Raw genomic sequence first — 25,965 nt, 5'->3', positions numbered from 1 at the left:
ATTATCCATGTGTGTATAGGCCGCAACCACATAGGAGTGTATGTAGGCCACTGGTTCTCAAAGTGGGGTCCGGGGACCCCCAGGGGTCCTTGTTCCAGGGGGTCTCAGAAAAAAATGTTATCGCATCAAAATCCCTTTAACCACTTCAACCTTATTTTATACTTTGGCTATTGGAAAATAGCCGATCTATAAGCTCACGATGTGACGCGTTGTGAGCTTGTAGATCTGGTACATTTCACACAAATCTTTTCTTAATTTTTGTTCATACGGGCGTCCGCAGACAAATGTGTGTCAATTTGGGGGTCCTTGACATGAAAATGTTTGAGAACCACTGATGTAAGCTACTAGAAGGTACTGACAAGCACAAGTACACATGGTTGTAAACATGTGCGCTTACATGATACAAAGTATCATGTTTAGGTCAACTGTAAATGAGATGGTGGAATTGGAACATTTCTCAACAGAACAAATGGTGGAAAACATTATGACAAAGCCTGTAACAAAGATCACGTTGATCATGTTTGGAATGATGGCCTTTTTGAATGACGTTTGTCTTTTGAGTTAAGAGGCTAAGATCATGAGATCAAGCGGGGGTGTGTGTAATGGGACAATATGTATGACGTCCTCTCAAGATTGTGTTTTGCATATGGACAATGGACCATATGAAGCAGGCAACCAGTGGTGGAAGTATTTTAGGAGAACGTTTAAGTTGTTTGGTCGGACGGCACCCCGAGTTATGCCCGGGACAGACATACACACAGGAATGTATGGATATTACATTTTGAAAGAAACTTTACCAGCAATGCCGTCTAATGCCCTAATTCACTATGCCACACCACATTGATAAGAGCGGCCTAGCTATCTTTAATACTGAATGAAATTCTTGTTTGAATCTTACATTTTGACAGCTGGAAATTCCAGGATGGATGAACACAGCTCTGTGAGATGATCCATGCAGTAACAGCACTGCAAACAGCTAGAGGACATTCATTATTCAAAGCAAGCACTATGCAGCACTGAACTATTACCACTCCGTTTGTTTGCACTTTTGCTGGCTGAATTTCGGTTTATTACCATAAATTCATGACTCATACTGATTGATTACAAACAGTGACAAGTACTGACATTTCATAGTTGTTTATTAAGACATAAAAATGAGCCACCATTTCATTCATTCACAGAACTTTGCACATTGTAAGACTTGGGACACATCTAGACGTGATGTGTGAAGTATGTGTGGGCCTATGGATGTGAAACCTAGGTGTTACCAGATAAAATTACAAAAGCCTCTTTCATATGAAGTTCTGAGATGTCTCACTTTGCATTGTCAGACAGGGGTGATTACAGGGATGAGACAGCAGGGGGTGCATTTGAACCGGTTTGGCTATTACAAGTCGTGAATGACTCACCCTCATCTGTCCCACGCTGTCCACGTGGTGCTGAGTCACTAGTCTATTGGGAAAAGGTCATGATGCAGACTATTGACTGTCTCCCTCTGAGTACAGTGTGAGCACATTGACAGTCTGCCAATCATTTAACATGTCCATTTCCAAGAAATTGAAATGACACATCTCCATCTGTGTGTATGTATACATTTAGATATTTTATATATACACACACATATTGTATATACCGTATACAGTATATACATACACTGCACCAGAAGCCGATAAATAAAATCTATGCCGTTGTCAAATGTTCCTATGCAAGATGTAAACTTGAATACTTGTTCCACAACTATAACCTACAGAACCACACCCTCCACAAAACAATGGCTAACAATCAAAGTGGTGTGCAGGTATTAAGAGAGCAAGAAAAATAAGACAGATATGCTTTTTATTTCAATTTATTTGTCTTTTAAGAACCAATATGAATTGGGGATGTCTTCAAAATGAGTACAATAATAAAAAACTGACCATTGCCTTTCTTTCCACCTATTTTCCTTCAGAGTGAGAGTAAGGGTTAACAGCTGGATCTTAGGCTCCGTGTCTGTGTTTTTAATAATGTCATGTTCCGGGAAGTCCTATTATAAAACCCAGTCAAAAGGAGTGAGCAGCCATAGTGAATGGACTAAGTACCTGTCAAAACAATTGCCAAGTGTCTTCACATGTTCAACTGCCTGTGTGAGTGGATAGACAGCGTGTGTGTCAGTGTGTTTGTGTGCACACAAAGGACGGTCAACAGTGTTTGGTGGACTTTTCCAAGGTGGATTGATTATTGCACTCCCGTGAGATTTAAAGAAAAAAAACAAAGTGGAAAAACAACATGGCTCTAAAATAATAATAAAAAATAAAATAAAAAAATTGGATGACTAAGAGTCCTTACCCCTGCCAAACTCTAGACTGCCACACTAATCATAGCAAGTGAATAAATATAGCCGACATATTTAAAACTAAGGAAAACCCCCTAAACTGAAAGTGACTTGAAGCAAGTAAAGGAGGAAGAGACATTACTGCATTTTCAGTGGAACCTTTTCGAGATAGTTTTGTGTGCAAAAAAAATAATAAACACACCAATACCAAAATGGACTGTTGTAGTAATATTATAATCATGTGCTGAAGGGTTTAAAAGTAGTTTTAAAAAGGTACATATCCCCTGGGCAATATTAAATGAAATAAAATTCATAACATTTTTCATCATTGTACAACTTACATACGTGTGTTTGTGTGTGTCTGTGTATGTTTTTGTGTGTGTTTGTGTAAAATAGAAATACACAAATGAAAAAACAATTCATGCCATGATTAAATCTGATAAAAAAAGGGAAAAAAAGAAAAAAAAGAAAAAAAAAGAAACAGGATGGACTTCAGTTGGAAAATCTGGCCCGTGGTTGAACACTAGTAACCGGGAGGCGGGCCTATCTGTGTGCTTTGACCTTCTCATTCATTGGTTCGGCTGGTGAATCCCTAGATCTGGACTCATTCATTCGATCACCCGTTCGCTCGTGTGATCAATTTACCATGATTCCATGTTTACAAATCACAATAATTACTTGATAGCTTTCTGTTCATTTGCATCTCCCCTTTGTTGGAATAGTTTCCCCCACTAGTTGCACATTAAGAGTGTTGCGCTGACTGATAGCCTACTGCATGCAGCAGTTGTGGCCGTTGTTATCCTTGAACCGCAGGCGCATTTTGGGTCTGTATTTCTCGAGGTACATAAGCTGTTTGGAGTTGAAGGCTCCACGTCTCTTCCTGTGGAGGAGGACAAATGAGAAAATAAATGACATGATTGATGAGACACATAAATCCGTGACAGCACTAGTAAAATAGTAAAATAGAGACATCATCCTTGGCTAACAAGACACAGGCTGTCACCAAACTCTTAAAGCTCAATCGCACTTAAAGCAGCAATCAGAAATGTATTTTTATGAACAAAGCGTTGATTTTACCCAATATGTGTGACAAACAACGTTAATACGATATAACTAATACATCTGCAGTAGTTGGAGGTGGTCTCCCTACTCTTCCATTGGTTCATTTAGACACTGGTGTTGGGTAGGTCACCCAATGGTTGACAAGTAGTACTGTCTGAAACTCATAGGTGCAATATATTCGTGGGACAAGCCGGTATTCCTTCAGAGGCCGTTACAGGGTACAGCTGGCTCCCTAGCAAAGCAATCTGTCTGTTTTTATGTCCATTTCCAACAAAAATATTTATTTCTACCGTTTTATAGTCAGATGTCAAAATGTGTGAAAATATTTATGACATCATATGAATAATAATATATGACAGTAATGAAAGCATTATGACCAGAATCACAATATACATGTTGACAATATAGGTTTAAATTTGGCTGATCAACAGCTATTTTAACACATTCAATCCGGGGACGCATCTGTGTCATTTTAGATTTCTTTGAAAAATCTTGAAAATGTGTGCAAATCTTGGAAAATATATTTTTTAAAGCAAACATTTATAAAACATTTTGTTCCAGGGACCCCCAGAAGCAAGGATTTGAGTTACAAATGTTCGCTTTAAAAATATATATATATATATATTCAAAGATTTGCACAAATTTAAAAAAAATGGCATATTTGCAAGCTCGTAGCATATGAGCCTGTAGATCTGCTATTTTTTAATAACCCAAATAAATCTAAAATGCGTTCCCGGATTGAATGGGTTAATAGCAACCATATATCAACGAGATAGTGTATGTGTGGTCAAAGATAATTGTGTAGCGTATGGGGTACTTACTGCCTTATGAACTGCACCGCATCCTCGTACTTCATCCCACATTCAATGAGAGCTAAGGCCACCAAGACCGGAGCTCTGATAGAGGGGAAGGGGAGGGGGGAAAGCGAGTATAGGGAATAAAGCATGGAGGAGGAGACATGGGGAAAGGGAGAGAAGAAAATAGTTAAATGCCAAGGTTCACATGGTTTCATAGTTATAAAAGGTGGGGGGGGGGACCTGGGAAATGGGCCTGGGAAATCAACATGGGGTCCACGGGTTCACTAGCTGCCCTGCTGGTGTGCCACGCTCACACCCAGGGCCTCATATACACACACACACAAAGCGCGATAAGTTACAGTAAGACAACTTTCTCACCAGAGAGATACTGAGAGAGGGGAGGGGTGGGTGAGGAGAACTTTTCTCTTCTTTTCGGACAACTCGTCGTGTCACATATCCATGCTGACTGAGCATTTGCTCAAGTGGGTTTCCTCTCTCTCTCTCAAACACAAACAAGGACATGCATGAGGGATGAAAGTGTGCGGGGAGGGGGATTGAGAAAAAGGAGAATAAGATGGATAAGAATGAGAAAGTTGTGACAGGCGGCGGTGAGAAGAGTGCAAGGGAACAGACAAACAACAAACTTCCAAATAGTAGCCTCCCACGCTGGGGGGGACTTAAAGAGAATGTTGGCTGGCGTAAAGCAGACGGGAGCGTGGTGCCGGACATAAGAGAATGTTGGCTGGTGTAAACAGACGGGAGTGTGGTGCCGCTGCGGGCCCAAATGACTGCGGTAAACAAAAGGAGGGGGGGGATGGGGGTGGTTTGAAGGGAAGATGAACACAGAATCACCAGCCTGACCAATACTGGGAAATTATACAGCCTCTGGAATGCCACAGCAATGCTAAAAGGTGGATTAATTGATTGGCTCATTGAGTAGCTACAGTATTGTCGGAAGAGAAGCAGACTAGTGTGTTATTAGTGTTATGCCTGCCTTATACTTATACCCCCTACCACTACATATTGTATACAATTGTGTTGTAGATTGCTCTTTTTCCCTCTACGCGACTCTCCGAAAATAGCCGATCTGCAAGCCCACAACACCTCGCTGTGAGCTTCTAGATCTGCTATTTTTGGTTTATGTTCTCCACCACACAAAGATTTGGCGGACCCCTGGTGTAACTCTGAGGACCCCTAAGGGTCCCGGACCCCCTGTTGAAGACCCCTGTGGTAGCATATTGTGTCGCATGCCAAAAATAGCATTTGCCAACAACATGCCAACAAAACAAGCTCACAATGTGTCGCGCTGCAATGTCAGCTTGTAGATCTGCTATATTCGGTGCGTGTCACCAAGGCCATACTCGTCAACGTGATTCCCCTTGTAATTCCCAGTCACATGGGCCGCTTTCCGGTGTGTGTGTGTGTGTGTGTGTGTGTGTGTGTGTGTGTGTGTGTGTGTGTGTGTGTTCAAAACACCTCTGCCTCTACCTCATGACCAAAAGGCACAGGCTATAATTGTGCCTTTTCGCTTCCCTAGACCCAGTCACTTACTGGCTCTTGTGTCACTCTTGATAGATGACCAAACCAGCTGATTGTCTATTTACAGATGCCCCACACAGTGGCAGAGAGAGGAGAGGCCAACCACTTGAGACCTGGAATGAATCACCAGCCTGTGATAAAGACGACACCCCGAGCAGCACGGGGACAGCTACAAAGAGTGTGGGCTGTCTGGCTCGCACTCAGCCAAGATGGTGTGAGCCGGACGATCGATACCAAAGGAGCCGAGAATGGAGACGGGTGGGAGGGGAGGGGAGCTGGGGTGAAGGTTGACCTGAGTTTATAAGCAGACGCCAGAAGAAATGGGATTTTTGGAGCCAATAGCGATTTGACAGCCAAAAATGAGCGATTACCATTTCCTCTCCTGATTTTTAAACTCCTCGCTGCAAGATGGAATAAACCACATTTGCCTGCACAGATTGTGCCAGTACATCTGCCATTTAATTTTCACATCAGAACCAGAAGTGATATTTTCAAGTGTGCAGAAAATAAATACAAATTGTACAAGTAAGGACTCATAAACACCTACAGTGTGTTGTGGACCTACTGGGAAAGGGCTGAGGAGTGGCATGAGTGCTGGTCTCTCCGAGGCCAAGGGAAATTAAATGGGCCCTGGTCCAGCGCACACTCCAGGGGCCAGTGAAACAGCAGCACTACACTAACTGACTGATACTAACAGAGAGGTGGCTAGAGGAGGAGAGTTGACATTAAAGGCACTAGAATCCAGTGGGAAACAGCCAGGATCATCCACGAGAACAAGGCTGGCACTAAGTGTCTAATGGTCTAGTGAGATAATGCAAGCTTAGTATCAGGTACCAAATCTTCAGAGGCTAACATCTTAAGAGTATACGAGCCAAAGTGATTTTACACAGAGAAGCTAAAAGGTAATAGTCTCATTAACTTCAATCCATCCAGCTAATAAGCAAAGCCCTAGCTACTCAACAGGTGGCCCGACAACGATATCCAGCCCCAACATGGCCCGGTTATCAAATCATAAATGTTAGTTAGCCAAATTGTTACGCTACACTTTAGTTTGAGCCACATCTCAATAGCATGGTAACTGACAATAGATTAATAGTCTGTTACCGGTATTTATCACAAGCTTATTTGACAATAAGCCACCATCAAAGTTATACCTTTACAAAGGACATTTAGACCGTGTCCAAAGCTTTTTTCCCCCCAGCTGAAAACAAAAGGCGCTCTTCTAAAACAGACAGTGATGAGCGCAGCGTAAACCATTGCTGTCAAAGTGGGCAAATCTGCAAGCCCACCATGAACAGCTTTATCCAGTTTTTAGAGACTCCCACCATCAGCCAACTCAGAAATTCAAACGCTTTCAAGCCCAGCAATACAGTCATAGTGTTGTGATAAGCAGTGAAGATTAATAGAAACAAAATACAAACCCAAAGAGCCGTGAGGCAAGTGGGCGCCCAAATAATTGGCAAAATTACAAGATTTTAATGATAATATAACCGAAAATGCACGTGGCCCACCTATCTAACCACGTAACGCGGAAGCCAGATCGCTGCCGTGTTAAGCAATGGGTGGGCCACGAACAACACTTTCGAGATTTGGGAACCGCTGCTGTATATAGTTAAACAGCAGTAATAAATATATCTGTACAAACAATGTTAATAATAAATAAGCTACAGCCCTTTGCATCTGTTGTGGTTTTACATTGTGGCCTCTGAAGGTTAAGTACCTTACCGCTGAGCTGGCCTATAGGACACATTTACAACACTGTTCTTTCTTCTCCCTTTTTTTAGATCATTGTAGGTTTTTCATATCAATTGTCCTATTGCTGCTGTACAGCTTCAGGGTACTGACCAAAATACCCGTTTGAAGTAATCTTTACTCACCGGCCTAGGCCCGCCACACAATGCACAGCGATGCAGCAGCCAGGTTCCTCACGGAACTTTGTCTTCAGCAGGTTGAGCCAGTCGTCCACAATCTGTGTGGGAGGAGGGGCGCCATCATCGAAGGGCCAGTCCTGTGGTGACAGGAGCAAAAAAGATTGATTGATGTTTTTGGCATTGTATGCATTATTTCAGATAGACCTCAATAGAGAGACAGGAAAGGTGGGAGACAGGGGGTTCTCCGCATTTGTTAAATGAAACCTGTTCCTAGAAGTGTTCTTTGTTCTTCATACTGTAAGTATTCTTTTTATAGTATTCTTTTTTACAAGTATTGTGCCAAGGACATTTTTTTTAATTCAGATTTGATGTATTTCTTTACTTTCAACAGATGTGTGGAATCATGATTTTGATACTCTTCCCACCTGAATTAATCTTAAGCTTGTTGCTCTTTACCGTTTGTATGCGTTTCTCTATACCATAAGCGCGCGTTTACTGACGTGTGCATGCTGATAAGGTCCACTCACACACACATGCCAAGGAAGGCACAGAAAAGAGACAGGATGAACTTTTGCTTGTGCTTAATAAGTATCAGGCTGGTTTAATCTCCAAGCGGTGGCTCCCAAAGCAAAGAATAGAAGGTTGATATGATCCCCACTACAATCCTAACTACTCTATATAAGTATCCAAATGTACAGAGCTGGTTAGACTTAGAGAGGTTAGAAAGTTAGATAGAGAGAAGGGTCAGGGTGGAGCCCCACCAGGGTTTATTTATCTGGGCCAGGGAAGCCTTCAACACAGCAGGTCACAGACACTTGAGGACAGAGCAAGCCCACATGAAAGCATGCATGCAGATCCACGCTCAGACAGGCTGACAGGCATACAAGAACCAACAGTACACTAACAAACTGGGTTAGAACGGTTTTAAGTGACTGCAATTAATTTACTGTTAGCCGTCTACATTTGTTTTATTTCAAGGATGTATTTTACATAACAAACGTTTCACAGCTTCTCTTTTTTATTTTCTATTATGTTTTAGCTCAAGTGAAAGGGAAATTGGCCACCAGGCAAGCCTTTGGTGGTCTTGTTTGCTGACTCTACCAGCCACTTTGACAGGTAATTAGCAAATCATTGGTAGGATTTGTGAAATCCATGTGGTAGTTAGAGTTTTAGAACCCATCAGGTACACTAGTTCATGGATAAAGACTTTTTTGTGCCAGTTTTTTTCCTTCAGTTCTAGTAAGTAAAATCAACATTTCTTTGAACTTTGAGACAGTCACACATGCAGGCACATTTAAGAAATAATAAACAAAAAAAAAACCAAAAAGACAGTTGCCATTTCTCTTGAGAAGTTACCGGAAAGAACATGTAACATGAAACCATCAAACAGTCTCACGTGTGTATACACACACACACACACACACACACACACACACACACACACACACACACACGTGAGACTGAGCTGTTTGCTTTGTGTATATGTATACAGTATGGTATGAACTGGTATGTGTACATTCTTACCATGACCTGGATCCCCTCCTTCTCGATTGGAGCCTTGTCATAGGTGGCGTCACAAACTCTCACTAGTGTGTTCACCTCACACTTTTTCAGCTCCTGACAGACATAGAGAGGATGATATTATACATGCAGAAGAATCTGCACATACATTTTTTTTTGTATTCCTATACTTGGAACTGTTAATCCGTTGACTTCATGCATTCTCCAAGCCAAAACTTCACCACTGTATGTCTAACCTTAAGCCATACCCTATTATTCAACCCCAAGTCTTTACCAAAACTATTGCAAAGTGATAACCCATACAAATTCTCACTTTGCAGGCTTGTACGCATCTTTTTATATTATTGTGAGGACATCTGGTCCTCAGAAAAGACAACATGACAAGACCATGCACACGCAAAAAAGTTTGTACCTCGGTGAACTTGTTGAGCGTGGCATTGGTGGGATTGTGGGTGATGAGGAACCTCATGCACTCGTAGGAAATCTCGACTGCAGCGGGGCGGTTCATGTTGGCAAGACGGCTTAAAAAACAATTACAATAAAATACTCTTACAAAATGAAGGTGACTTTTGGCTCAGATGACAGCAAGGACTTCTAGTAGGTTTCTGTATTTTTTTTTTCTTTTCTTTTTCTTAAAAAAAAGGTAAAATAAATTAAAAAGAAAAAAAAACAGGTGTAAAGGGATGGGTCAGGAAGATATTATAAACAGGTGCACAACTATGGGATGATGTACAAAGAGGGAGGGGGGTAAAAAAATAATATGAACTAGTCCTCCAGGATGTAAAAAATAAAATTATACAAAAATAATAATAAAAAAAAAAAATGAGGAGACTATCCAGGAGTTATCCAATCAGTTTACCCCATTCAGGAGAGCTGTTTGTGATTGGCTGTTCAAGAAGAAAGCGGAAATGATAGATGTCTCTTATCGGCTGGGACAGAGCAGAGCAGTCTGGCCAAGGACTACGCGATTTCCCAGGGGGCTTTTGGAAGATGCAGAGTTTCCCAGTGCTGGCAGTCAGGGGGGTTTCTGGGTAGCGTAGTCCCGCAGGGGGCGGCCGATTCACTTCTCCACGAAGGCGAGGTGCTGAGCCTGGCAAAAGTCTCCGCTGACACTCACCTTCGCCATATATGTACGGCCCAAATCAACACAGAAACACTGTGGACAGAAAAAAAAGAGAGGTCAGTTTAACCATTTGAAAAGAGGTCAGTTTAACCAGTTGATAAACACAGCTACCTTAACTGTTCACTCATCTTTGATTTGTAGCTATATGTGATCCAGTGGTACTGTGATTTTTCACCACTTAAGTTTTGCAATGAATTAAAGTAAAGTTCGCTGATGAGAGCCATTTGCACTGGCGCCACCATAACAGTTTTTACCTTACTTACTCAACACTGTGTGTCCACCCCGCAATTACCACAATTCCAGGTTACATCATCCACTCAATGCACCCGAAGAAAAGTGAGCGACAACATGGGTGTGCACACATGCTTTTTAAGAACGGTGCCTCACAGAGCCTGTAATGTCTGGTCTTTAACCAAATAGAGAGGACTCAGTCATCCTGTGCCAAGACCTCAGCAATCTAACACCGGCCGCCACAAACTGGCTGGAACTGTCTCAAAGCAACACGGGGAGGGAGAGAGAGTGAGTGGTAGGGAGGGAGTAAGGGAGATAGGCAGATGAGGAAAAGTCGACACAGAGTGCAGGCTATCACTCGGCTGGAGCACACAAGGTAGTAGGAGGGAGGGAGGGAGGGTGGGAGAAAGGGTCTGGACTTTAGCACCATGTCACAGCCCATAGTCACAAGGTGAGGATTACAGGGTGGGCAAGGCTTCAAACGGCCTGGCATTTTTAACATCCCACGCTCCCCTCCTCTTTCACCTCCTCAAGACCCTGACATTTGACTCTCTCTCTCTCTCTCTCAAGGTACCTCTTACAGTACTTCAACTTCTCTCACTTTGCTATGGCAAACTATCACGTATGGGGTTTTTCTTTTAGGTGGAGATCATGCGGTGTGTGAGCAACGGCCATATACAGTATTTTTGGTTCAATCTTCAGTCTCTTCTTCCTGGCCCACCTGGTTTCTATTGGCAAAACCAACGCTACATCTCCAATTTATTTAACTCCCTGACAATGTCCCACTCTCACTTATTCTCTAAGAAATTGCCAACCACAGAGCCTGTGTCAAGTGTGTCATCAAAGGGGAGTGCCGTAAAACAACTCTTCCCTCATGGTTTCTCCTCTTTGTGTGCCTCCTCTGCAGCCCTTCGCACTTCTTTTTTTCATATTTGGCGTCTGCTGCGAGGCCACGCAACAAAATGGCCTCTGCTCTTTTAGAGGGCTGAGATTCTCTCTGATGCCTTTAATTACGCTTCTGAAATGTACAGAACACAATGTGGCAATGTGACCACGCAGGCAGGCCGAGTTTGGAGTGGAAAGATGAGTGCTTAGGGAAGGGGGGGCACAAAGGAAACCTCTTCAGAGGTTTGTTTTCATCGGCTTCTAATCCTTCAGCAAGACAGCGGGTGGGGACAGGAGCAGAGATGGGTAGAGTATAGAGGCTGTTAACAAGCCATTCACCTGTGGATTATTACTGGGCACATGAAAGGGGGGCAGACTCAAGCAGCAGACAGAGAGAGGGGGAGACGGACAGACAGACAGAGAGAGGGAGAGAGACGGACAGACAGACAGACAGGCAGACAGGCAGACAGACAGAGCTTGGGCTCAAGATTATAAGAAACTGAATAGATGCAGAGACCTGCCTTTTTACTGTAGTCTCAATCTTAAATTTAGGCAACACTGGATCACCTGGGCATAAGACAAGACAAACACAGCCTCAAAGCAGACTTTAGTATGCACACGAGATTAAGTTCATCTGGGGACAGCCAAGAAGATCCATGACTGTTGACTAAGTAGCCGTAGCATAATTCTCCACGCAGTCTGCATGCATGGGCCTAATCTATTCCGCTATCTGTACAAGTGGGGTTAATTTGAGGAAGCTACTGTTGTAGACTGGCTCCAGCCACAGAGCTCTGTGTGAGCTTGTCATCACAGCCGCCTGCCTTCCCCGTCAGTGTCGGGAACTCATGCAAATCACTCAACTGCGCAGACTGGTTCTGCTGTTGTACAGAGCACCAACAGAGAAAGGATAAAACAAACTAGGGTCGACAGTGTTTGCAACAGAGTACACGTGGTCTAACCACACAGGAAAGACAACAAGTAGTATACAGAGGCGTTAAAAATTGTCAACAGGCTGTGAGCCCAATAGACACTTTCACTTCAGTCGAGTCAACACAAATATACTATACGTGTTTGAGTTGACCAATGTGCAAACGGTTTTCCTGTGATCACAAATATACTATACATGTTTGAGTTGACTAATGAGCAAACAGTTTTCCTGTGTTCACTTTAAAATGATATAGTTCTCCAAACATTCAATGTCTTCGAGATGTTGGTAAACAAGCGCTGACAAAGATAACCACAACATACCACAGACTCAGAGTCACATTACCCGATTATAAGATGCATGCCTTCCACATACAGCTACTTCCTCATTGGGTATAGAAATGCTTCTATTGGCAGCTCATGTACAGTTAGGCAAAACAAACAAGCAAAGCAATAAAGCATGATCTTAACACTAAGATCCTAAAAGCAAAGCACATGCCTGTCAGGTAAGTACAGGTTAGAGCTGAACGATAGACAGAATGTCATCTCGATAACGACACGATATACGATGACTATGTGTTCACATTTGTTCTTTGAGATTTTAAAAACAGTGGAAAGTAAGCATTCTTCAAAACAAAACAGCCTTTTTTAGGGAGAGGCCAGCCGCCCGTCAGAGAAAACTAATTTTGGCCGCTTGTATTCGCGATCTTATTCTTTCGGTCATTACCCACACTTCATTACCATAGGTGAGAGTAGGAACTAAGATTGCACGGTATATCGAGAGCTCTGCCTTCGAGCTCAGCTGTCTTTTCCTCACAGTGCTGTATAGTGACTGAAATACCGCTCCTGCTGCTCCGATTCTCCGGCTGATCTCCTGCTCCGTCCTCCCCAAGACCCCAAGAGATACCGGTACTTAAAATCCTTCAAAATATAAATTTGTAAAAAGTTTGGAATCTTGCTTGAAATTTCCAAACCTGGTTACTGATACTGTGAAGTGCTCCTTTAACATTAACAACCAAGCCCTGCCACAGTACTTAAAGGGGAATTTTAGACGATGTTATGATATCTTAGGATGAATGGTACAGTAGGGAAAAATCTTAACTCCATCCCGGGTCCGCCACAGCTTAAAACGTGCGCCAATAGGCCTTGCGCTATTCGTGTATTTTATGTTTTTTGGTGATTCCTGACGTTCATAGTGACAGAACACTATGCAATCTTGTCTAGCGAGACTTTTTTTTTTGCATAGTGTTCTGTCACTATGAACGTCAGATCTCACCCAAAAAAAAAAAAGCTATTAAAATACGCGATCTATTTTGTGTGTGTGTGTCCACAAGACTCCTCCCTCCCTCCTACTACTATGAGCTTTTTTTTGGTTCTTTTTTGATGAGTCCTGACGTTCATAGTGACAGAACACTATGCAATCTTGTCTAGCGAGACTTTTTTTTTTTTTGCATAGTGTTCTGTCACTATGAACGTCAGATCTCACCCCCCCAAAAAAAAGCTATTAAAATACGCGCTCTAACGCAAGGCCTATTGGCGCACGTTTTAAGCTGTGGCGGACCCGGGATGGAGTTATGTAATGTTTCTACTGTACCATCCATCTTAAGATATCATATCATAGAAAAGGTAAGAAAACCGTGGTCCAAAATTCCCCTTTAAGTTTAAGGAAGTAAATTCATGTTATATTGGCCTTGATGCCATTTCTCTAGAACGACAAAAATCAACCATTGTAAAGCGAAACAAACAATGTACCAGGACTTGTTTGATTAAATATGTCCCAATCATGCTAAATTGTCCTGATATGTAGCGTCGGCACCTGTCATATCAAGACTAGCCCGAAACAATCAAATGAACAAGGAGCATAAACAACTCCTTGGGCAAAGAGAGGAATATCTCCACTGCATCAAGCGAGTGCACGCACTCATGCACACACACACACACACACACACACACACACACACACACGGCCGGGCCATGGCCACTTGCTCGAGACACATCGAACAGATATGCGAGGGGTGAAATGAAATGCGTCGCTGCTCACTTCACTGTTGCTCGCGACAGGATAGTCTGATTGAAACAAATGCCTTTTAATCACTTTTTTTCTCCTCGTCTCACACTCATAATGCTGTACGTGTCAGCTGGTGCAAGTCACAGAAAGTGAAAGTACGAGGACATTAATTGTGTTTATGGGCAGATGTATCTCATGTTGTGTGAATAGCGAACCAAGGAAAGTCTCTCTATACAATCCAAAAAGAAAGGAAAAATAACCCTGTAAATATTGAGACCTGAAGCCGATTCTACATGTCTCCTAAACCTCAACAGTATTCTCAAAAACGTATGTTTCTATATCAGTGGTGCTCAATCATTTTCATGTCAAGGACCCCCAAAATTATATGTATTTGGCCACAGACCCCCATCAAAATATGTTGTTCCAGGGACCCCCCAGAAGCAAAGATTTGAGTTAAAGATGTTCGCTTTAAAAATATATATATTCAAAGATTTGCACACATTTTCACGATTTTTCAAAAATAGCAGATCTACAAGCTCGTAGCGTGGCACTCGGTGCCGCGCTATGAGCTTGTATATCTACTATTTTTGAATAGCCCAAAGTGTAAAATAATGCTTTTTAGCTCAAATCTAAAAATGACACAGTTCCAGGTCTTAATGGGTTAATAGATGTGTTACTTGCTCCGGGCAATCGGGCAACCGTTAGTGTCAACCTCTGACAATGATTGTACCGTAGCTAGATCTAACAAGAGTGTAGCCTAGGTCCCTCAACATTAGCCTCAGATTTCTTTTTTTTTTGTGATCCAGCTTGCACGTATGCACAAATACACACACACTTCTGAGAAATGTCAGCTCCACTTACATAAAGGATAGGATGTGTGTGTGTGTGTGTGTGTGTGTGTGTTCTAAACTGGGAGAAAGGTCAGCGAGTTAAGGCAGAGGCCTAGGCATTGGCCCAGAGAGAGTTCCCTTGATGCTCTGCTCCGAAGTCACGTGTTCCCTTGGAGTAGCAGTGTGATTGTAAGTTGGGGTGGGGGGCCAGCTTGATAGGGAGACCAGCCCCAATCAGCTGGCCTCTGAAAGAAATCTCCCACACTGTGGCCACAGAGACAGAGATAGAAAGAGAGAGGACAGAGGGGAAAAGAAAATATGGAACAAGAGATGGAAAGTGTGGGAGAACAAAAGCATTGGTTGTACCAACCAAGTGATAAAGAACCATGCTATCTAGAAACAGACAGAACAGGAGGACCTAAACATGTGATAAAGAGAATGGGAACAAGCAGTATTGCGATTAGAGTTCTCAATGTCATCCCGAGTCAGAATGCACCCGATGGAACCTGAAGGGTTATGGCTGGGACAGACTGTATGATAAATGGGAGTCTAGCTGGTCCAGGCTGCAATATTAATTTAAAATGTCTCCCTCTTCCACACTCGCTGTGTTGGGCTAGTTACTGCTGCTGCAGATTCTCACTCTCCTTCTCCATTTCTCATTCTTATGTGCAAAAATGTGAAAGATTAATAAAATAGCCTACTGCTTGGCGGTAGCTATGTGTTCACCATGATTTCTCAGATTCCAAACACCACCAGCTGGTAATTTTGACCAACAACTTAAACTAGCAATTAGCCCATCAGTCCATTAGACTCTAATGGACTGATAGGCTAATTGCTAGTTTTAGAGTAACAGTTAATAGCAACACATCACTATACAATTACTCCACACAGCTTGAGTGCCAGATAATTAAAAATCTATTTTTTAACAAATAAACATGAAATGGGTCACATGCATCTAATCGTGAAGTTAATAAAAGCATCTCGTTTAATGCATGCTCCAGATCAGTTTTTAATTTATATATACAAGTATGATTAATAACAATAGTGCTGCAACAGTTAATCCAACTAATCGATTATAATAGACGAGAAGAGCAATAACATTTTAAGTTTGAAATCTATAGATATTTCTACGCGTGAGTCGTATGAGTACATGTGATATCTACTGGTAATGTTCGATTGAATGTATACACAAAATACAAAGAAAAATGCATCCCGTTTGTACATGTATTCAAATACACCAGCATAAATGAGCCATCAAGTCCAATAGTGACTCAAATTTAGATTCAATAATCAATTAGAATGTTTTCCTGTTGATTCATTGATATATGAACCATGAACACTGTAAGCTGTGGACTGCTTTGCACTGCAATCTTCATGTTATCACAGCTTGAGCACAGAAGGTGAGGGCTGTGAGTGATCCTCTCTAACACAAGGCTAATTGAACGCCTTTCACCATCTAAGGGATTTAACCCATTCAATCCGGGAACGCATCTACAAATGTCTTCTAAATCCTTACAGTTTCCTGAAAAACTGTATGTTGCTATATCAGAAATATATATAATATTTGCACAAATGTTCAAGTTTTTTCAAAAATAGCAGATGTACAAGTACAAGCTCATAGTGCGGCACTCGGTGCCACACTATGAGCTTGTATATCTGCTATTTTTTAATAGGCAAAGTATAAAATAATGGTTATAGCTAAAAATGACAGATGCGTTCCCGGTCTTAATGGCTTAACTGCCACGGGAGTTCATAATGGTGGAGGTGAGGCAGCTCCCTGACACGCAAAACCTGGGCCACCAGGGAGCACCACCACATACGGCCCAAGAGCCCATCTAATGATCTCCCAAAGCTTCCCTCTCCTCCTCCTTAACCCGCAAACATCTCTTAACTGTGTGAAAATATAGGGGATTAGAAGAATTGTTGAATAGCCCAGTGGTTCTCAGGCCGCGACCCCCCAAAATAATCATATTTGAGCTGTGGACCCTCCCCACCCTGACAAGAACTTGGAATTGTATAAGTTGAGGCGTTCAATTTAGTTTGACTCTGTTCCACAGATAAACATTGTGAAAATAGCATATCTACAAGCTCACAATGCCTCGTATTGTTTGCCTCTTTCTTATATTATTTAACAATTTGGCTAATGTTTGACCAGTTTTTATAGTATAGTTTGCGATTACTTTTGATGCAGTAATGGTTTTCTTTCTTTGGTATTAAAAAGGTCTTAAAAGTCTTTAAATTGTCACTTGTGTGGGGACGCCCCTGGTGGTCCTGACCCACAGGTTGAGAACCAAATAGCCACTATAACCACTGTCGTATCCTAATCCCAACCGATTTGGACGACAAATCCAGCTGAGCTGCTGGCACAGAAGTGGTCACAAGCAAACAGGGACTTTTAGCCTATGCAAGAGTTGTCATAGCAGCAGCAGTATCAGCGGCACTTCGTGGTCTAATTTGCATAGAGCAATTTAAATAGCTTTGAATGAATTCTTTCAAAACTGGCTTGGGTCATGATGACATGAAGCAATAATAAAATTAGACAAACAGCGCCGGAGGCAAGCAGGGCCTTAGCGCTTAGAAACAGAGCACACAGCTTGGAACTGGGAAAGAAGGCTGGAGCAACACATTAACCTTATACACAAAATGTGGAATGTCTGAATTCATCCTCTTCCTCCCATTGGGTCAGATGTTAGTATTGCGTCCAGCCAGTGTCTGGTGGTCTATGGGTGTGCCTGGGTGTCTTGCTGCTGTTTTGTCTGGGATCAGACTGGGCTTGACTGGCCTGTGCTGCCTCGGAGCAGCCGGAGGACTAATTTGCTGTGTGGGCGTCAGGCCAGGGAGCACGGGAGTGCCTGCCATCCCTGCCTGGGTTGGAGGGCGGAGGGAGGGACAAGGGACATGGGAGGGAGCCCTGCACTGCTTCTGAGACCTTGGCCTCAGGGACAAGGAGAACAGCATGGACAGCATGAGGGAGATAAAATACCATGACAGCGCTGCCCCATACACACTAAGGCCGCACAGTTTATGGAATATAATCAAAAATCTTTATTTTAGGTTTCACAATGATATAATCGTGGAACTTTCAATCACAAAATTCAGTAAAATAATAGGGACGCATTTAGCAACACTGCTAGATATGCTAAGCTACCAACTTGGGTTGGTTAAATCATTCAGTTAATCCACATTCAGACCACCTCTGTACTCCATTTACTGCTCAATCCTCAGATCCGGTCTAGACACTGAAGACCGCCTACTGTATCCGGTCATTTACACAACACGCATAGTCACATACATGCATGCTAGGGCTGTCACCAAAAATTCCATATTAAAATATGTATTTGAATATTAACAAATAGAGATGAAACGGAGAGAGATGAAGGGGGAGAAAAACGTTTTGTGCCCACATTTTATTGGTACGTCTGTATCGTTCACCTAAAATAGCTGATCTACAGGCACACATTGCATCACAAGCTTATAGACACAGTATATATATGTATATATATACACATATATATAAGTATTAGCTAAGTGAGGGGGCTCATGCTTGTACCCTTGAAGAGAATGGCACAGACCAGAATGGCTCTGGAGAAAGAGTGCACGCCACACAGCTCTCCTCTTCCAACTATTTTCTCTTGCATTCAGGTTGGCTGAATACATTAACATCGCTGTATGTGTTTGCGAATTGCCCGTATTATTAAGTGCTAAACCTGCGCAATTCCCACAATCCTGTGTCAAAATTCAGGCCCTGCTCTCAGACAAACACACACATGCACTGAAAGGGGAAGTTGGCGATACTTTACATAAATCCTATCACATAAATCCTAGCATTCTATCGTGAGGACATGTGAAAATCGGACTTAACACTTCCCGATGCATTGTGCGTGCAAGGAGAGAACTGACCAGAGGGTTCCCTTCATTCCTGTGGTCCCTCTTGGTTTTTGATTGACCAACATGCGGCGTTTAGCTCCTCAGTGCTCAACCTATGCTTACTGGACAGCCTTTCGTCTACTAAAGGGCAGCAAGAGATATACAACTGAGTGATAGTTTGCCCTAGATAAAGCTGTAGTTCACACCTGCCCTGAGGACCCAGCTGGTTGCCTGCCATGACGTCAGCGGTGCGATAGGCTGTGCGGGTGGCTCACACTTAAAGACAAGGCCACTCTCACACTGACACACACACAAGCAAATACACACACCCACACAGACAATGTAGTCACATTGAGCCTCTAGTGTGTCACAAGCAAAGGGAAATACCACCATACTTTAACAAGACGGCTATCAGCTACCCGCTCCTGGGTCAGAGTCCAGCACTGAGGGGACTCAATGCAGGGCATGTTGACAGGTCGCTGCTGCAATCGGCACACAGGAAGCGCCCTGGACAACAGCCCACTCGCCCTATCAGTCATGCATGAACACACATAATGGCAAACTCCCATACAGGCAAGCAAACGCATCATGCACGCACCTACACTGGATCAATGCCTATGCACAGCACTGTGCTTCTTATCCCTTTCCTGGGCCTCTGCCGTTTACAATACCCCAAGTACCAGTCAAGAAAATAAAAGCCCAGGCATGTCTGGACAAGATGGGACGGGGGCAGAGGAGCTTTCCCTCCCATTCAACACAAACTCGAAACTCCTGCTGGGAGCACAGGCTCTGTTGCTCTGCCTCTCATAAATTGCACACCAAGTTTTGCATACCTGTCACTGGACCAGAAAGCGATACTGAGATTTGGCATTTTGTGTGGCATTCTGCTTTGTTGACTTTATTCCAGTGACAGGGTGATAATGTGGTAAATTCCTATGACTCTACCCAAGGGTTCTTAGAAAGCAGCCAGTCATCATCATGGGAGAGTTGATATAACAGGTGCAGCTTAATCAGGACTCTCTCCTTAAAGCTGAGCTTATATGGTTAGGCAAGGTAATCTAAGGCAATGGTTAATATTAGCAGATGCTGGCAATGCAATATTAAAATATATTCGGTGTAAGAATAGTCCTTTCTAGCAGACTAGGGCCTTAGGATTGAAAAAGTCAAAGAGAGTAATAGGCACGTCTGTGTTTACCTCTGTAAAGGTAACAGCATGAGCAGACGGTCTGACTCAGGCTTGTGGTTGTCACCGTCTGGAATATTAAAGCAGTCGTTTTTTTTCTTCACAAGACTACTATGGCAGCCCTTGAAGACATACAAGCCTCCCTCTTTGAGTATTAATCTGAAATTGACTCAGAGATTGCACAGTCAGCCTTTCATATAAGATGGAAGGGTACTCTTTTAATGCTAAATGAAATCCCAGTCATAGGTTTCCATCAGCCAAAGCTAACAATTACTTATTTTTGCAATAGCCACAAAAAGCTTGTTTTTGTAGCTGTATGTAAAACTGAAAAACTCTCACTTTACATAGAAATGCTGTTAGTTTTACAATTGCTTCTAAACCGCACCTACTAATAGCCTTCATGTATGGCTGGGTACTGAACTTCAATACCTTTATGGCACCACCTTAATTGCTTTAATTTGATACGATTGAGTGTCAAAAAAGCCTGATCATTCTGGCACCACATTTTCACACCTAAATCTCATCAGCGTCAATGAGCCATGCAGCATGCTTGTATCAAGATCTATAATTCTGATGATAATGGCTGTCTAATAGGCATGCTAAACGTTATATACGTGTGTGCGCATGTGTGTGTGTGATGCCAACATTAAAAGTGGAGGCGCGCTGGACTTTACACGCAGTAGCTGTGCCTTCATTGTTTGTGCCTGACAATTATATAAAAAATTGATAACATTTTGTACCATATACTTAGTAGGGCTGAACGATATATCGTTATCGTATCGCTATCTCAATATGAACATTCATGATATTAACATCACAAAGGAAACATATGGGCGATATAAATTCCCCCCACTTGCCTAGTCCAAAGCCAGTAACATCCCTTTGTTTTTAGCCAGTACCTAGGAAAATAAATTCCCTCTGTTTCTCTGCACGCTTGTTGTCGTCAACTTGTTGCAAGGCAGTTCATCTCTGGCACGGGAAGTGTGTGTGTGTGTGTGTGTGTGTGTGTGTGTGTGTGTGTGTGTGTGTGTGTGTGTGTGTGTGTGTGTGTGTGTGTGTGTGTGTGTGTGTGTGTGTGTGTGTGTGTGTGTGCAACGAGCATACGTGTGTGTGTCATATTACTGATAATTCCTCCTACCTGCTTCATAGTTTGCTACCCTTAGATAGAATATCAAATAACAAGTGTGAGAAACCATTAACAGGCTACTTAAAATTAAGAGTGATATTGACTCATTACATTTAGTTTTTTGAAGAATGCTTCGATTTCACAGTTGCTACACTTGTAATTGTTGTTATAAGCTGTTTTTTGAAGAATGATTAGTTTAGAATACTTAAGAACACTTAAAATATCGTATCGATATTAACATATTTGGCATAAATATGAGATTTTGTCCATATCGTTCAGCCCTAGTACTTAGGAACACCAACAAATGTCAGAACCCTAATAAATGGGTTTGAGGCCAGCCCTACTAGAACGGCTATTTTGTTGTACAACAAAGTGTAAATCGGGCTTTAATGTATGTACTAGACTGGGATCAATTTGCTTTGCAGGTTGCAGATCTGGTCTAGAAATGGCTACACAATATTTTTTATGTTATGAAGCTGCTTTTTACCAAAGATTTCTACCGTAATGTATAATGCAATTTTCTTTTGTTTATACAACTGTATGTAGAAAATGCATTCGGATATCGAAGTAAAGATATCTGTTCCAGTATCAAAACTTTCCTAACTACATGTGATTTAACTCTTATTTCATGTCACCCAGAAATAGACGAAATACATACAGCTCTACCAAACATGCCCATTTACCACTCTACACCCCCCACCGCCCCACCCCAAAACAAAACGACACAAACATACACACAATTCCTGAGGCCTGCCTCCCTGCATTCCTTGGGTGCCTCTGGCTATACTATCGTACTTTGAAGGCTTTCCAAGTTCGCCACAAAGTAAGTCTTACCTCGCCTATTCAGTCCTGTTTGATCCACTCAAGACAACAGCAAAAGGTCTGTTGACATGGTGAGCTATGAAGCATAGAAACATCAAAAGGAAAATAGGCTATGTGCATTTGACAAATGGTTAAGCACTACTGTTCACAATTCAACACAAAGCCTAGACTAGTCTCAAGCGGCTTCATGAGTCTTAAAATGAAGCACCAAGTATTCACGCACACACCTATACACAAACAATCTTTTGGCGGTGTTGCAGATGTTATTCTGATTTGTTCTGTGTGGTGAGAGAATGAGCAACCCAGCCTGTGTTTTCCTGAACATACGAAGCCCCTATGCGCGCATGCATGCATACACGCGCAGCAAAGCCTACTTATCACATTGCCTTGTGGCCTCTGAGTGAGCACAGATAAACAGTGTGACGATCAAAGGCCTGCGATAGCACTTAGATGGAGGGTGTGGGGAGGACATGCTCTGCTCTTTCTTTGGAAAAGGAGTGGACTGTCACTGTAACAGGGCTCGGTACCTTAGAAAGGAGAATGGAAAGAGGAATGGGGTTTGGGAAAAGAGATAGAGTCTAAGGCCAGACATGTAGCAGCCTGGCTGCTCATTTCCTCAAACCTGACACAAATTCAGATACCAGCCTCCCATCAATTAAGTTTACAATTAGGAGAAAATGGGCAGTATACAATAACATCTGACTACTATTTGTTGGGAAGGGGACATAGAATATTGTTACACTGCTGGCCAAGTCGCACGGTTCATGCAGGTCAACTTACATAAACTTTTTAAGACCACTATGAATGCAACATAAGACCTATTTCACATCCATACTGGCAAAAACAAAAACAAAACAAAAAACAGGAAGGATATGAAGTAAAACCAGAGTGAAATGTGTACACATTAAACATGAATGTTCAACTGAACATGACTACACTGCGTATGCGTGTGTGTACAATAACTAGGGTACAATAATCTGAGCTTTTCGCCCTTGGCCGGTTAACAGGCCCTGGCCCCTTAACTTCTTAGATGAGGTCTCTCTAAAATAAATCACGTAATGTAAGACATCTTTTCCTTTTCCCACTTGAATGTTTTAGTGATGTCAGAATTACAGAACATAGTTTGAAACAGCTCACCTTGACGATGTTTAGTTACCGTGTTTAAAGTAAGTCCCCACTATTAATGTTGGCAGATTGATCCAAACGTTTTCAGGAGGTCGCTAAGAGGAACTGAAGGAGTTAACGTTGCTTGAGCAGAGTGGGCTGCTCTCTGCCTGGGGCCAGACTCCGTTAACACAGAGCAATATTGGGAGATGGCCTGCGTTTGCCATACAAACCAAATTTGTTTGGTTCGGCTGGCCCAAAAACTACAATATGACATCATTCAGAGGTTTGGGTGTGCACTGTGCAGGATCAGAACACAAGGCAATTACCAGGAGGTACAAACACCTCTGAAATCTCTCTCTAGTGACCATTCATAAACACAACTTTATCGCTAGAAAACCTCCATACCCTACCCAAGTCACGAATTCCCCACAGCGCGTCACGATAACGAGGTATTAATTTAACCATTGGTCCCAGCGGTGCTGCCTGGCTGTAGTGTACAACACTGCTTGAGCAAGTCTCCACTCGCCAGTCGCAAACAGCGCGAGCCGTGGTGGGCGGGGTCTGGCTTCCAGAAAACAGGAGCCCTCCCGAACCGAACATTTACATAATAAATGGATGTTCCGCATGACAAGCATTTCCGGATCTGGAGATCTAGATTAGAGAGAGCAAGGGAAATGCACAACGCGGAGCTCGGTTTGGGACCATTGCACGAAGAAGGACAGTGTCAAAATTGTATGTAAACTTATCAAAACGCTTCTCATGCTTCTACAACAGAAGCATGAGCAACATGCTAAAAAGCGATCCATTATGCACAGATGGGGACACAAAGAAGAATTCTGCTGGTCTCAGCAGCAAACCTTACGATCAACAGACTAACCTACAAGCGTTGAAGCGGCCAGCCTGGGACAAGTCAAACGGAGTAGGCTGCCCACCGCATTTGAGGTGCACAAACAGGAGCCAAAATAAACATCAGTCATTCTGTGTACATTAATTTCGATGATATGGCTTCATAACTGTATAACCCTGAATGATGTCGCTAACCATTTGCAAAACCATCTGTTGACATCCCTATTCCTAATGTGCGGGCGGCCACTCCAGCCTCAATTACATCACAAGAATCTAATTTACCTAGATTTAAACATTTAAAGAAAAAAAGGTTCCAGGCCTTGCATTTGCAAGTCAAATCCAGTGCAATATCAAGCCTAAGAAGCAATTGGAAAGACGGTGGCAGAATGTTCTTGGCTATATACGAGTAGAGCCAAATGCCCGGATCGGCCAGTTTGAACATTCACCCGTTTCATTGGCCTAACGACTAACATTTCTCCTTAACTCTTTAAATGGATCACCAAATGACTGCTGAGACGTTATCCATCTAGAACAACCATGGATAATTGGATATAGCTTCCGCAACGTAACTTAGTAACAATAATTTTGCAATAACAGAGGTCATTCATTTATGAACTCCAATGTAATATTTACATTTTAAGATAACAGACAATGTTTAAAGACCCACTCCAGGCATTCAGTTGATGTAACTTGCAAGTTCAGCAGCAACAGAACAAGCTGCATTTTAAATCTACACCTGCTATTGTGGAGCACCTACCCTACTCCGTTCTTTATCTAGGTTCATCATGTCTGCCTGAAAATGCACTAGACAGCCCTATTGTTCTGGAAAATGGGTCTTAGGACTGTTCTCCAGCTGCCTCTGAGCTCTTTAATGAGTCATAATCTCCTGTCACAAATCTAAATCGGCTCCCATCCAGAAGGTCATCTCACTGCCTGGTCAGACACACACACACACACACACACACACACACACACACACACACACACACACACACACACACACACACACACACACACACACACACACACACACACACACACACACACACACACACACACACACACACACACACACACACACACACACACACACACACACACGTAGAGTGGGGCCAGGGCTCCGGCTCTATCTACATGTATGGCTGCAGACAGACTAACCATAGATATTTAGTGGTAGTAATCCCTATTCTATGAGGTCACTCTATTCTGTTTAACAAATTAGTAGTAGGGCCATGGTCTATGTGACAACAACATTGATTAGATCAATTGGACCATGCGTGGCTTCCTGTCATGAATAGTGCCAAGATATAACCAAACACTGTCCTCAGTGAAATTTCCATACTGGCAAATTACTGACAGCAGCCATTTTCTATGCCATCCGTCTGTGTTGTAGTTAGTGGGGGCAATGTGATTAACGCAGTGCAATCATGCCATTACAACGAGACAAAAAAAAAACAGAAAGCACAATGTGCATGTGGCCAGCATCATGGTCCTTGCAGGAGGGGAAAGCCTGCTCACATTCCTGCCGAGAGGTGTGGAATCCCACCACAGCATCAATCCTTCTGACATTTGGAGAATAACATGGCCTTCTGACAGCAACGTCAGGGGATGCCTGTTGCCATACCAACAAATCATCTCAAGGGTAGCAACGGGTGCTCATGCCGGGCTTGTTTGTGTCTCGAGGAGATCAGAGGAGAGCAGTGGTGCTCCTCTTTAAACATTTACACAGACGGGCAGAAGGAACAGATAGAGGTGTTAAGGTGCCATTGCTACCTATGGCACAGATCTATGAACAATTTAAGCTACCTTCATTTCAACATTTACCTGAGATATAAAATATAGCCAGCAATCTTCGATCAGATGTAGTGGCCAAACCCTTTCCCTCTGTCTTATGGTCCCAATGAACACAGCT

General features: G+C 42.7%; 2 protein-coding genes across 2 annotated transcripts in view; both read right to left on the bottom strand.

The window, feature by feature from the left end:
• Nucleotides 1–25,965, bottom strand: part of trappc3 (trafficking protein particle complex subunit 3) — a 787,905-nt gene that overhangs the window by 562,425 nt on the left and 199,515 nt on the right. The window lies entirely within an intron of this gene.
• The window catches only part of ptp4a2b (protein tyrosine phosphatase 4A2b), a 29,031-nt gene continuing 4,187 nt past the window's right edge, over nt 1,122–25,965 (bottom strand). Inside the window, exons 2-7 of the mRNA XM_084080967.1 lie at nt 9,961–10,257; nt 9,514–9,622; nt 9,105–9,197; nt 7,587–7,717; nt 4,195–4,269; nt 1,122–3,191 (exon numbers count right to left, since the gene is read on the bottom strand). Coding sequence (XP_083937093.1) covers nt 3,080–3,191; nt 4,195–4,269; nt 7,587–7,717; nt 9,105–9,197; nt 9,514–9,622; nt 9,961–9,965 — 525 coding nt within the window. The 5' untranslated portion in view covers nt 9,966–10,257 and the 3' untranslated portion in view covers nt 1,122–3,079. The remainder of the gene's footprint in view (nt 3,192–4,194; nt 4,270–7,586; nt 7,718–9,104; nt 9,198–9,513; nt 9,623–9,960; nt 10,258–25,965) is intronic.

The sequence above is a fragment of the Gymnoscopelus microlampas genome (genome assembly GCF_963454915.1).
Source record: "Gymnoscopelus microlampas genome assembly, chromosome: 15".
Classification (NCBI taxonomy): Eukaryota; Metazoa; Chordata; class Actinopteri; order Myctophiformes; family Myctophidae; genus Gymnoscopelus; species Gymnoscopelus microlampas.
The sequence above is the reverse complement of the archived record's forward strand: the minus strand, read 5'-3'. Positions and strand labels throughout refer to the sequence as shown.